At 46.7% G+C, this 13,986-nt stretch overlaps 1 protein-coding gene across 1 annotated transcript in view; it reads left to right on the top strand.

Moving 5' to 3' along the window:
* MYO1H (myosin IH) overlaps positions 1 to 13,986 on the top strand; it is a 258,284-nt gene that overhangs the window by 92,556 nt on the left and 151,742 nt on the right. Inside the window, exons 11-12 of the mRNA XM_063939130.1 lie at positions 6,106 to 6,173; positions 8,814 to 8,919. Coding sequence (XP_063795200.1) covers positions 6,106 to 6,173; positions 8,814 to 8,919 — 174 coding nt within the window. The remainder of the gene's footprint in view (positions 1 to 6,105; positions 6,174 to 8,813; positions 8,920 to 13,986) is intronic.

Raw genomic sequence — 13,986 nt, 5'->3', positions numbered from 1 at the left:
TATTATTATTATTATATTTTATTTATAAGGCGCCACAAGTGTTTCGCAGTGCCGTACAAAGGACAGTACAGGGAGACAAAACTTAGCATAACAGTAAATAAATAACAAAAATGGAGTGCAGGTAACAAAGAACACCACAATTCTCAAAACATAATATAGCTTAGATGTAAGTAGCGAGGGAGTAATCATTGTACTACTTGGGGCTGGCATTTACCAGTAGGAGAAAAAGCAGGTAAAAATGGTCGCTGTGTGAAATGTGTCGAGAAGAGGGCTTAGACAAGAGGAAAGAGGGCCCTGCTCTGAAGAGCTAACAATCTAGAGGGGAGGGGCGACAGACAGATGACATGAGGTGCAACCAAGCAGGTAGAAGCCTGATGGTGGTATGCGAGCAAAGCAGAGATGTCCAAGGTATGGGGCGGGGGAATGGAGGAGCAGCCTAAGGACTAGGTTATGCATTGGAGGGGTACGCTTTGATAAATAGGTGGGTTTTCAGTGCCTGTTTGAAGCTTTGCAAAGTCGGGGAGAGTCTAATAGATCGGGGGAGCGCATTCCACTGAAGGGGTGCAGCACGGGCAAAATCCTGAACTCGTGCATGGGAAGCAATGACCAAGGCAGAGGAGAGGCGACGGTCATTAGCCGACTGTAGTGGGCAGGAGGGAGTATGAAGGGAGAAGAGGTTGGAGATGTAGAGAGCAGTGGAATTGGAGATGGCCTTGTATGTGAGGGTGAGGAGTTGGAAGAGGATTCTGTAGGGGAATGGGGGCCAGTGTAGATTTTGTTGAAGGGGAGTGGCAGAAGTGGAGCGGCGGGAGAGGAAGATGAGCCTAGCTGCGGAGTTGAGGACAGATTGGAGGGGAGCGATGTGAGAGCATGTGAGGCCAGTGAGGAGCACATTGCAGTAGTCGAGTCGTGAGATGACCAGTGAGTGGATGATAAGTTTAGTTGCATTCTGGGAGAGAAATGGCCTGATACGAGCAATGTTGCATAGCTGGAACCGACAAGATTGCACCAGGGCTTGGATGTAGGGTGCAAAGGAGAGGGAGGAGTCAAGAGTGATGCCCAGGCAGCGGAGTTGGGGAACGGGGGAGATGATAGTGTTGTTAACAGTGATAGAGATATTTGTAGGTGGTGTTGCTCTGGCTGGGGGAAGATAATAAGTTCAGTTTTGTCCATGTTGAGCTTCAGAGAGCACTCAGACATCCAGGAGGAGATGGCAGAGAGGCAGCTGGAGACCTGAGAGAAGACAGAGGGGGACAGATCAGGAGAGGAGAGGTAGAGTTGTGTGTCATCAGCATAGAGGTGGTATTGAAGGGCAAAGGAGTTAATGAGTGCACCCAGGGAAGAGGTGTACAGGGAGAACAGAAGGGGGCCTAAGACAGAACCCTGAGGGACACCAACAGGAAGGATGGAAGGGTGTGAGGTGGTTCCAGAGGCAGACACAGAGAAGGAGCGGTTAGTGAGGTATGAGGTAAACCAGTCAAGGACGGTGCTAGAGAGGCCAACGTTTTGGAGTGTGCGGAGGAAGATAGGGTGATCCACGGTGTCAAAGGCAGCAGAGAGGTCCAGAAGGATGAGCAAAGAGAAGTGGCCCTTGGATTTGGCCGAAAGCAGGTCACTGGTGACATTCACCAGGGCAGTCTCGGTGGAGTGGAGTGGGCGAAAGCCAGATTGTAGTGGATCAAGGATGGAGTGGTCAGAGACGTAGCTTGTGAGACGGCTGTAGACCAGTCGTTCAAGTAGTTTGGAGGCGAAAGGGAGAAGAGAGATGGGGTGGTAGATAGTGAGTGATGAAGGGTCGAGGTTGACTTTTTTGAGAATAGGGGATACCAGAGCATGTTTGAATGGTGAGGGAAAGATGCCAGTAGAGAACGATAGGTTAAAGAGGTGAGCAAGGTGGGAGCAGGCAGTGGGGGGAAGGGAGCGGAGAAGATGGGAGGGGAGGGGGTCCAAGGGGCAGATTGTGGTGGGGGGGAGGATAAGATGAGGGAGTGGACTTCCTTGTCTGAGGTGGGACGAAAGCAGGACAAGGTGGGATAGATGGACGGGAGGGATGGTGGGAGCAGGGGGGCAGCAGAGGGGTGACAGGAGGAGATGTAATTTTGAATATCCTCAATTTTGGAGATGAAGAAGGAGGCAAAGTCAGTGGGAGTGAGGGAAGAGGGGAGGGAAGGAGGAGGGGGGCGAAGGAGAGTGTTGAAAGTTTCAAAGAGTCGGCGTGGACTGGAGGACTGAGAAGAGATGAGTGTTTGGAAAAAGGATTGCTTGGCGAGAGAAAGAGCAGAGCTATAGGAGGAGAGGATAAACTTGAAATGGAGGAAGTCTGCCAGAGAGTGGGATCTCCTCCGGGAGCGTTCTGCGGAGCGTGAACATTTTTGTAGAAATCGTATAAGTTTGGTGTGCCAGGGTTGGGGTTTGGAGCGGCGGAGGGGGACAGAGGAGAGGGGAGCCACAGAGTCAAGAGCAGCAGTAAGGGAAGAGTTATAGAAGGAGGCTGCCTGGTTGGGACAAGTCATAGTGGAAAGAGGAGAGAGGAAGGTCTCGACGGAGGACAGGATAGCGGGGTTGAGGGACCCGAGATTGCGTCTGGTGATGGTAGGTCTGGGTGTGGAGCGGAGAGGGGAAGATGAGAGGCTGAAAGAAAGCAGATGGTGGTTATAGAAAGGGAAGGAAGAGTCCTTGGATGTGGTACGAGCCCTGGGCATTTATGTCAAGAGGACAGCTGCTGCCGAAAGTCGGATTCCCTCTTTGTGCTGTATGATGCTCACAAAACGGGTTGTCCTGCTTCAAAACAGTCTATTGCCCATTGGATTAGACTTGCTATTCAGCAGGCCTATGCTTCGGATCCCTTACCTATTCTTAGGCCGATCAAGGCCCACTCTATTAGGTTGGTGGGTTCTTTCTGGGCGGCTGCCCGTGGTGTATCGGCTTTGCAACTCTGCTGGGCCGCTACCTGGTCAGGGACAAACACGTTTGTCAAATTCTAGAGGTTTAATACCCTGGCTAAAGAAGATGTCCAATTTGGACATACGGTGTTGCAGGCGTCTCAGCGCGTTCCCACCCATTCTGGGAGCTTTGGACGTCCCCATCGTACTAAGTGTCCCCAGTATCCCTTATGGATGTTAGAGAAAATAGGATTTTAATTACCTACCGGTCAGTCCTTTTCTCATAGTCCATAAGGGATACTGGGTGCCTGCATCTGTGCTTCCACGTCCTGTAAGTTGTTCTTGTTTAAAAGTTGTTGACTCAGCTGTTGCTGTTTTGTTCACTGGCTGTTGCTGGTTTGTTTGTTCTGCTGTGTGCTGGTTCATTAATCTCACCACCTGTTGTCTGGTCATGTTTCCTCCTCTAAAGTATGTCCATCTCCTGAGGGCACAGTTTTCCTAGATTGAGCTGTGGGGGAGGGCATAGAGGGGAGGAGCCAGCACACCCTGTTTGAAGTTTTAAAGTGCACCGGCTCCTTTGTACCCCACCTGTACACATTGTACTAAGTGTCCCCAATATCCCTTATGGACTGCGAGAAATGAATTTACCCGTAGGTAATTAAAATCCTATTTTTTTTATATTTATTTTTCTCCTAAAATATTGCTTGTTCTTTATTATAGAAGTCTTCACAATATGTAAACTTTGGGGCATATTTTACCTAAATTAAATGCCACTATTTAATTTGTAAGCTTTGTTACATTGGTTCCAGTGATGTGCGGCGAGGTGAGGCAAAGCCTTTCCTGTTATAATAACGTTTGTGCCGGAGATCTGACTATATAAACTGTATGAAAAATACAAAGGATATGTTAGAAATATCTTCTTTGTATTATTCTAATCATTTTTATAGCCAAAACTCTGGAGTGAAAAGTCTATTGCAGCTGAGGCAGGGGATGCACATCTCTGATCAAAACTCACCAATTTTCCAGGAGTTTATACTGCTGCACCTGTGTATAACGCCCACATTAAACTTTTTGCTTAAATATTTTGTGTAAATCTGGCTTTGGTTCTAGCCAGCGCCTCCTGAGCCATTTACCTCACCGCACGTCCCTGATTAGTTCATGTGTATATATTTATTAGTGTACATCACCTAGAAAAGTCGCCTACATCTGACAAAAGGCAACCAGTTTAACATATTGTCATGGTTCTTACATCTCATAGGTGTTGGAAATATTTTTGCTAATGAATCTTTCATTACACACCAAAAAAAAAAAAAAAAAAGCTGCTTTATTTTGTGCATAAAATTATTATTAAATCTTTCAATGTTCTTTCAGTTCAGGTACACCCAGCACTTTGCACAAGGATACAATACCAGTAGGGCCGTTTTTAGCCAATTTGGCTCCGAGTGCGAGATTTCAAAATGCGCCCCCCCCCCCCCCCCCCCTGCTGTAAAAAAAAATGCACCCCCTCCCCCCATAGCTATAAAAAGAAAAAGCATGCCTTCGGTGCGCTCCCGGTAAGGGGGTGTGGCCTGATTAAAATGGGCGTGGTCTCATTTAAGTGGGCATGGCCTCATCTGATATCATCACGGCCACCACAGGGAAATAAAAATAAAAATATAACAAGTCCCCATTTTACACATTACAGCAGGCTAGTGTCCCCATTTTACACAGTATGGCAGGCAGGTGTCCCCATTTTACACAGCGCGGCAGGCAGGTGTCCCCATTTTACACAGCGCGGCTGGCAGGTGTCCCCATTTTACACAGCGCGGCAGGCAGGTGTCCCCATTTTACACAGTGCAGCAGGCAGGTGTCCCCATTTTACACAGTCAGCAGGCAGGTGTCCCCATTTTACACAGTGCGGCAGGCAGGTGTCCCCATTTTACACAGTACGGCAGGCAGGTGTCCCCATTTTACACAGTATGGCAGGCAGGTGTCCCCATTTTACACAGTGCGGCAGGCAAGAGTCCCCATTTTACACAGTATGGCAGGCAGGTGTCCCCATTTTACACAGCGCAGCAGGCAGGTGTCCCCATTTTACACAGCGCGGCAGGCAGGTGTCCCCATTTTACACAGCGCGGCAGGCAGGTGTCCCCATTTTGCACAGCGCGGCAGGCAGGTGTCCCCATTTTACACAGTACAACAGGCAGGTGTCCCCATTTTACACAGTGCGGCAGGCAAGTGTCCCCATTTTACACAGTGCGGCAGGCAGGGGTCCCCATTTTACACAGTACGGCAGGCAGGTGTCCCCATTTTACACAGTGCGGATGGCAAGTGTCCCCATTTTACACAGTGCGGCAGGCAGGGGTCCCCATTTTACACAGTGCGGCAGGCAGGTGTCCCCATTTTACACAGTGCGGCAGGCAGCTGTCCCCATTTGAAACAGTGCGGCAGGCAGGTGTCAAGTGGGGGGGAAGGAAGGGAGAGAGAGAGAGATACTACTTACACAGAGGATCTTCCCGCTCTTCGGGTCCGGTCGCCTCACGTCCCTCGCGCTGGCCGCCTCCTCCTTCCAGGCTTATCTCCTCTCCTCCCTCTTCCCGAGCACTCCTGCTTGGGGGGCGGGGTTTCGCGGAATGACGCGATTGCGTCGTGACGTCACAACGCAAACGCGTCATTCCACGAAACTCCGCCCCCGAGCAGGAGCGCTCGGGAAGAGGGAGGAGAGGAGATAAGGACACACAAAGTGCTGCGGCGGACGCCCCGTGCGGTTGCACGGCTCGCCCGCCGCTAGAAACGGCACTGAATACCAGCATCTTCTGGCTATTATCCACAGTGGTGCTGAGAGAGGGACGGGAAAGGGTACTAATTACCCTGACCCAGGTCTGATGGAGGGGCCCAATGGGTGCCCAGGCCCCGCCCCATTACCTGTCAGCAGCAGCTGCAGCTTTTCTCCTCTGCCCAGCACATGCTGCAGTATGCTAAGCTGCAGTGTGGCCAGGGAGGTGCTTAAAAATACCAATTTTTCTATATATTTTTTTATGGTACATGACCATGCCTACTGTGATTAGGCCACGCCCCCTGAAAAGTACCTGGGCCCAGCCAGGCTCTTTTCTGCCCTGTCCGTACAAAACATAGCAAAACACAGCAAGCAAATCTTCTAGATATGTAGATATGTATTGAGCAATATTTAAAAAACATGTTCATATCAAATGCATTGTAAATTCATTACACGTTTATTTAACAGGAGCCACCAAAGAAAACTGTTATTGGACTTCTGGATATTTATGGCTTTGAAGTGTTTGAAACAAACAGGTACTGTAACTTGCTGTACACAAATGTAATTTTATTTGTAATCCTCACCTTGGCTTTATAAACCTTACTAGCAGTGCCTATCCGTCGTTGCCGAGTGATTATTCATTTTATTCAATGAAACATTTTTTTTCTTGTCTTTCCCATTTTTGATTACACTTGTTTGTCTTAGCTCCTTCAGTCTGTAAATTAAATACCTCATTGTAATCAGCATTACGGACCTAATTCAAGGTTGATTGCAAAAGCAAAATATTCCTCTATTGGGCAAAACCATGTGCACTGCAGGGGAAGGTGCTGCAGATGTAACATTTGCAGAGAGAGTTAGATTTGGGTGGGTTATATTGTTTCTGTGCAGGGTAAATACTGGCTGCTTTATTTTTACACTGCAATTTAGATTTCAATCTGAACACACCCCACCCGAATCTAACTCTCTCTGCACATGTTTTATCTGCTCCCCCTGCAGTGCACATGGTTTTGCCCATTACAGGAAGATTTTACTTTTGCAATCAACCTTGAATTAGGCCCTACGTGTCTTATTACTGTCATCAGTTATGAGTATGATTTGATTGGTGGATTAACGATACAGGAGAGACCCACGTATAACTGACCATGTGAGAAGACATAGCTGCGCAAGTCCACGCCGACCACATTAAAGGACTGGCCTTGCGTTTTGGTTATTGTCATTCCAAAACATATCCTTACGGGAAATTATAAGCTCTTAAATTCATACGGCAATAGGTGGATCTGGAGGTGGGGGGAGTACCAAGGCACATGTTCACCTTCCCCTGTTATTTAGGTACATTTTTATTTTATTAAAGTGCAGCAACACAGTGTGCAAAGACACACAACAGTATGGGGGAGGGGGCACCAGTCAGTGTTGTGGAGTGCAGTGCGCCGAGGGAACGAATATCGTTTGCCCTGACTGAAGTGCAGCTGACTCGGGTAGGTGGAGCCCAACTTGCGACTTCTGACTGGCTGCTTAGGGTACTGACAAGGGGTGCCCCATTACCCACGTGTGCCTCTGCACCCCCCCACCCCACACACACACACAAATTACCCATGTGTGGCCCTGACCCCTGCATAACATGCTTTGTGGCATGACAACAGAGAGGATTCAATGCGTTGATGAGTTTGTTTTCTAATTAGCCAGTTAACATGATATCGAGAAGACTCATAGCTTATGTTACTTGGAGGATCTCAAGGAACATTTCAGTGAAAATCCCATCAAAATCTGTTCAGTAGTTCTCGAGTTTATCGTGCACACACATGCAAACGAACAATTTTAGTAATAGTATAGATTCAATCTATGAAGCCCTAATAATACTAAAAAGATTGGATTGAAAAGTAGGTCATATTGACAGATATCATTGATGCTCATTAATGTGTCCATTTTCTTTCTTGTGTTTCTTGCGTCTTATGGAGCATAAGATTAACAACTGCTCCAGAGAGCTGTCTCTGTAGAAGCATTGGGACAGAGGACCTTTCAAAATGTTGCGATGGGGCCCACAAAGTTGTGGCTACACCTCAAGTTCTCCTGGTGTATGTTTCGCTTCAGAAAAGCTTGGTCACAGACGTAATGGAGTTCCCTACAAAGTATGGTGTAGGCATACTTTTCCAGAGCAGTGCAAAGATGATATTTTGGTAAACAATATTGTTGAACGAGATAAAGGGTTGGAGATGGAAAAGTATAAGGGAAGTACCTTCCAGTGTTCACTCCACAAAGGAACTTCATTTTTGGTCCACAGTTGCAGTCATGGTGAAGCACATTTCTAGATACACTGGGGTAGATGTATTAACCTGGAGAAGGCATAAGGAAGTGATAAACCAGTGATATGTGCAAGGTGATAAACGCACCAGCCAATCAGTTCCAATATGTAAATTAACAGTTAGGAGCTGATTGGCTGGTGTGTTTATCACCTTGCACATATCACTGATTTATCACTTCCTTATGCCGTCTCCAGGTTAATACATCTACCCCACTGTGCCTAATGTAAAACAGAGCTTCAAACACACAATTATGCTATACCTGTATGTGATAACCGCATCACCAATAACACTCACACTGATGATTAATTTAAGCCATAAATGAGGCTGAAACATTACAGGGGAAATTAATCAAATATTGGATGGAGATAAAGTGGTAAAGTTGCCCATAGCAACCAATTATCTTCTGTCATTTTACAGGCTACACTAGAACAATGATAGAAGCTGATTGGATGATATGAGCAACTTTTCCACTTTATTACTCCAAGATTTGATAAAGGATTGGCTTGAAAGTACCAAGACACTACCAGTTTTGTACAATGCACCTCTTCAAATGTTTTTACCTCTCAGGAAAGCTAAGACAACTTGTGGTGGTGTACACTGTTATGAAAGCAGGACGGCGAATTAGACACAAGGGTGCAAAACAACACATTTTGCATGGCTCTCCGTGTGTACATTGCAAATGTGTGGTATACTGTAGTATTATTATTATTATTATCTTTATCACATTAACAACAACAGAGCAGACATATAAACTGTCCCAATATCTGCAAGAAATATGTATTTATTATTATATGTTATAAGCCAAGAAATAAGAATTATTGTGCGACAAATAATGACTAATATCCTTAACCTTAATTCTGTTGACTACATTTGCAGCTTTGAACAGTTTTGTATTAATTACTGTAATGAAAAACTACAGCAGCTGTTCATTACAATGACACTAAAGGCAGAACAAGAGGAGTACAGAACAGAAGGCATTGAGGTACTGGTCATTAATCTTTAAATATTTCTGATATTAAACAACTATTTTTGATAAAGAGCATGACGTCTCGGGCTGAGATAAATCTAGTTTCTCATACGTCCTAGAGGATGCTGGGGACACCAAAATGACCATGGGGTATAGACAGGATCCGCAGGAGACATGGGCACTTTAAGACTTTGAAAAAGGGGTGTGAACTGGCTCCTCCCTCTATGCCCCTCCTCCAGACTCCAGTTTTAGATCTGTGCCCAGGCAGACTGGATGCACACTGAGGAGCTCTCCTGAGTTTCTCGGAAAAGACTTTATGTTAGGTTTTTTATTTACAGGGAGAACTGCTGGCGACAGTCTCCTGCATCGTGGGACTTAGGGGAGAGAAGTCAGACCTACTTCTAGTGAGTTTAAAGGCTCTGCTTCTTGGCTACAGGACACCATTAGCTCCTGAGGGTTTGGAACACTATGTACGCGTAGGTGTTCATACCCAGAGCCCGCCGTCACCCCCCTTGCAGAGCCAGAAGTCAGAAGACAGGTGAGTAGAAGAAGAAAAGAAGACTACAGTGACGGCTTTGAGATACCGCACAGCGATCGCGCTGCGCACCATGCTCCCACACACAGAAAGGCACTACAGGGTGCAGAGCACAGGGGGGCACCCTGGGTAGCATAAAAACCTCGTTTTCTAGCTGGCACAGTGAAATTAGGGTGCAGGGACACTGAATTTCTTACCCCCGCCAGCGTTTTTAATTTTTAAAAACAGCGGGCTGAAGCGCGCTGGGAGAGGGCGGGTCTTAGCCCTCACAGCTCTACTCAGCGCCATTTTCTCTCCGGAGCTGCAGAGATGCTGGTCCTTCCTCACCACTGCTATCCAAGTAACAGGGAGCAAAATGGGGGGCACCAGTGGCGCACCCAGGGGGGGGGGGGGGTTTCCGAGCACCCAGAAACCCCCCTCCACCAAAAAAAAATAATATATATATATTTTTTTTTTACTGCATGAGTATTATTAATGGCTGTCTAGCGTCCTCTGCAGCCTGCTGTCTTCCTGGTGGCACTTGTAAGTGCTTAATAAAAGTTTACTTTCATTTAATTATAGTACATATATATCCATGTGCATACATATATACACATGTATATACATACATATAAACACACACACACACACATGTTATATATATACATGTGTATATATACGTGTACTGTATGTATATATATATATATATATATATATATATATGCATGTTTAATATGCTATGTATATGTATGTGTATATATATATATATATATATATATATATACACAGTATATATATATGTATATACGGTATATATATATGTGTAGATATGTATATATATATATATATATATATATATACACACACACACACACACACACACACACACACACACACACACACACACAGACACGCTAGTTTTACGGACCCAGCATATACTGGGTCACCTCAGTCCCCACCCCCGTGATTGGCTCCACCCAGTTCTGGGGGAAAAAACCAATGCAAATCCTGCGTTTGCCACTGGGCACAGCAGAATTGAATGCAAAATTGAGTGTGTATAAAGCGCTGCAGGGTCTGAGGCATTATATATTAGAGTTTCAGAACCGTGTCAGGCGCTGGTTTGTGAGCTGGCAAACTCCCTCTGTGTTTCTCTGACAGGCTTGTGGGTCTGTCCCCCTTTTTGCCAGTGTGTCTGGGTGTCGGTACAGGTGTGTCGGCATGTCTGAAGCGGAGTGCTCTTCCCAGGAGGAGACTGGGTTAGGGGCAGAAACGGCTGTGGTAGTGACCCTGTCGGCAATGCCGACTCCTGATTGGGTTAATGTGTTGAATGCTTTGAATGCTAATGTGGCTCTAATTAATAAGAGATTAGATAAATCTGAGTCTCAGAACCAGGTTTGGAAAAAATCTGTGGAGGATGTGTTGTCACAAGTCCAGACCCCCTCGGGGTCACATAAACGTTCGTTTGCTCAGTTAGCAGACACAGATACCGACACGGACACTGACTCCAGTGTCAACTATGGTGATATAAGATTAGACCCAAAATTGACAAAGAGCATTCAGTACATGATTGTGGCAATAAAAGACGTGTTGCATATCACAGAGGACCCTGCTGTTCCTGATACTAGGGTTTGTATGTATAGGGGAAAGAAACCGGAGGTAATGTTTACTCCTTCTCATGAACTGAATACCCTTTTTGAAAAAATGTGGGAAAATCCGGATAAAAAGTTTCTGATTCCCAAAAGGATTCAAATGGCCTATCCGTTCCCCTCCGGGGATAGAGAAAAGTGGGAATCACCTCACATTGTGGACAAGGCGCTATCAAGGTTGTCTAAAAACGTGGCTCTGCCGTCTCCTGACATGACAGCCCTTAAAGATCCTGCGGATCGTAGACAGGAAAATACACTAAAATCCATTTATGTCACCACAGGTACACTACTCAGACCAGCTATTGCATCTGCGTGGGTGAGTAGTGCGATCGAAAAGTGGGCAGATAACTTGTCATCTGATATTGATACCCTAGATAGGGATACCATATTTTTAATGCTGGGTTATATCAGGGACGCCGCAGCTTACTTGAAGGAAGCGGTGAGAGATATTGGCCTCTTGGGATCAAGGGCCAATGCCATGGCAGTCTCAGCTAGGAGGGCATTGTGGAGTCATCAATGGAATGCTGATGCTGACTCTAAAAAAAGCTATGGAGTTGTTACTGTATAAAGGTGGTGTATTGTTTGGGGAAGGTCTAGCTGATTTGGTATCTACGGCTACCGCGGGTAAATCCTCATTTTTACCTTATGTTCCTCCGCAGCAGAAGAAAGCTCATCCCTTGCAGATGCAGTCCTTTCAGACAAACAAGTACAAAAAAGGCAGAGGTTATTCCTTCATGGCAAATAGAGGAAAGGGGAGAGGTAAAAGATCTCCAGCCGTGGCAGGCACCCAGGAGCAGAAGTCCTCCCCGGCTTCTGCCAAATCCACCGCATGACGCTGGGGCTCCTCTGTGGGAGTCCGCACCAGTGGGGGCACGTCTACGACTCTTCAGTCAGGTCTGGATTTGTTCGGACCTGGACCCCTGGGTGTTAGGAATAGTGTCCCGGGGGTGCAAACTAGAGTTTCAAGACGTTCCCCCTCGACGATTTTTCAAAACTGCCTTACCAGCTTCTCTTCTGGACAGGAAGGTAGTATGCGATGCAATACAAAAGTTGTGTCTCAATCAGGTTATTATCAGGGTTCCCCCGTCAGAACAGGGAGAAGGCTTTTATTCGAGCCTGTTTGTGGTTCCGAAGCCGGACGGCTCGGTCAGACCTATTCTGAACCTAAAATCCCTCAATTGTTACCTAGAAAAATTAAAATTCAAGATGGAGTCTCTCTGAGCAGTGATCTCCAGTCTGGAAGAAGGGGATTTTATGGTGTCGGTCGACATAAAGGATGCTTACTTACACATTCCCATATATCCTCCGCATCAGGCTTACTTGAGGTTTGCAGTTCAGGATTGTCATTACCAATTTCAGACGTTGCCGTTTGGTCTGTCCACGGCTCCGAGGGTTTTCACCAAAGTTATGGCGGAAATGATGGTTCTCCTGCGCAAGCAAGGAGTCACAATTATCCCGTACTTGGACGATCTCCTGATAAAGGCGAGATCCAAGGAACAATTGCTGCAGAGCATTACGCACTGCCTGACAATTCTGCAACAACATGGTTGGCTCCTAAACTTGCCAAAGTCACAGTTGAATCCGAAGAAAAGACTGTCGTTTTTGGGAATAATTCTGGACACGGAATTACAGAGGGTTTTTCTTCCAGAAGAGAAGGCTCTAGAAATTCAGAGTCTGGTCAAACAAATTTTGAAACCAGCAAGAGTGTCTATCCACCAATGCACTCGATTGCTGGGGAAGATGGTGGCGGCCTACGAGGCCATTCAATTTGGCAGGTTCCATGCCAGAGTGTTTCAGTGGGATCTGTTGGACAAGTGGTCCGGATCTCATCTGCACATGCACTGGAAAATAATACTGTCCTCCAGGACCAGGATCTCACTCCTGTGGTGGCTGCACAGCTCTCACCTCCAAGAGGGTCGCAGATTCGGGATCCAGGTCTGGATCCTAGTGACCATGGATGCGAGTCTCCGAGGCTTGGGTACAGTCACACAGGGGGAAACCTTCCAGGGAAAATGGTCAAACCAGGAAGTTTCTCTACACATAAATATGTTGGAGTTAAGGGCCATTTACAATGGCCTTCTTCAGGCGGAACATCTTCTTCGCAACCTACCCGTCCTAATCCAGTCGGACAATATAACAGCGGTAGCACACATAAACCACCAGGGCGGAACAAAGAGCAGAGCGGCGATGGCAGAGGCCACAAAAGTTCTCAGCTGGGCGGAAAAGCATACAAGTGCGCTGTCAGCGGTCTTTATTCCAGGAGTGGACAACTGGGAAGCAGACTTCATCAGCAGACACGATCTCCATCCGGGAGAGTGGGGTCTTCATCAAGAGGTCTTCGCAGAAGTGTCAAGTCTTTGGGGGATTCCTGAAATAGATATGATGGCGTCTCGCCTCAACAAGAAACTTCAGAGATATTGTTCCAGGTCGAGAGACACTCAGGCAATAGCAGTGGATGCCCTAGTGACACCATGGGTGTTTCAGTCGGTGTACGTGTTCCCTCCTATTCCACTCATTCCAAAAGTACTAGAGATCATAGGAAGAACAAAGGTTCAGGCGATCCTCATTGTTCCGGACTGGCCAAGAAGGGCTTGGTATCCAGATCTTCAGGAATTGCTCATAGGAGATCCCTGGCCCCTTCCTCTATGAGAGGACCTGTTACAGCAGGGGCCGTGCGTGTATCAAGACTTACCGCGGCTACGTTTGACGGCTTGGCAGTTGAGCATTGGATCCCAGCCCGAAAGGGTATTCCCAGTGAAGTCATCCCCACACTTCTCCGAGCTAGAAAAGAAGTAATGGCAAAACATTACCACCGTATTTGGAGAAAATATGTGTCTTGGTGGGAGTCCATGAAAGCTCCTGCGGAAGAATTTCAGCTAGGGCGTTTTCTCCATTTTCTACAAGCAAGTGTGGACACGGGCC

This window comes from Pseudophryne corroboree, chromosome 1 (assembly GCF_028390025.1).
Source record: "Pseudophryne corroboree isolate aPseCor3 chromosome 1, aPseCor3.hap2, whole genome shotgun sequence".
In the NCBI taxonomy this organism is placed as follows: Eukaryota; Metazoa; Chordata; class Amphibia; order Anura; family Myobatrachidae; genus Pseudophryne; species Pseudophryne corroboree.
The sequence above is the reverse complement of the archived record's forward strand: the minus strand, read 5'-3'. Positions and strand labels throughout refer to the sequence as shown.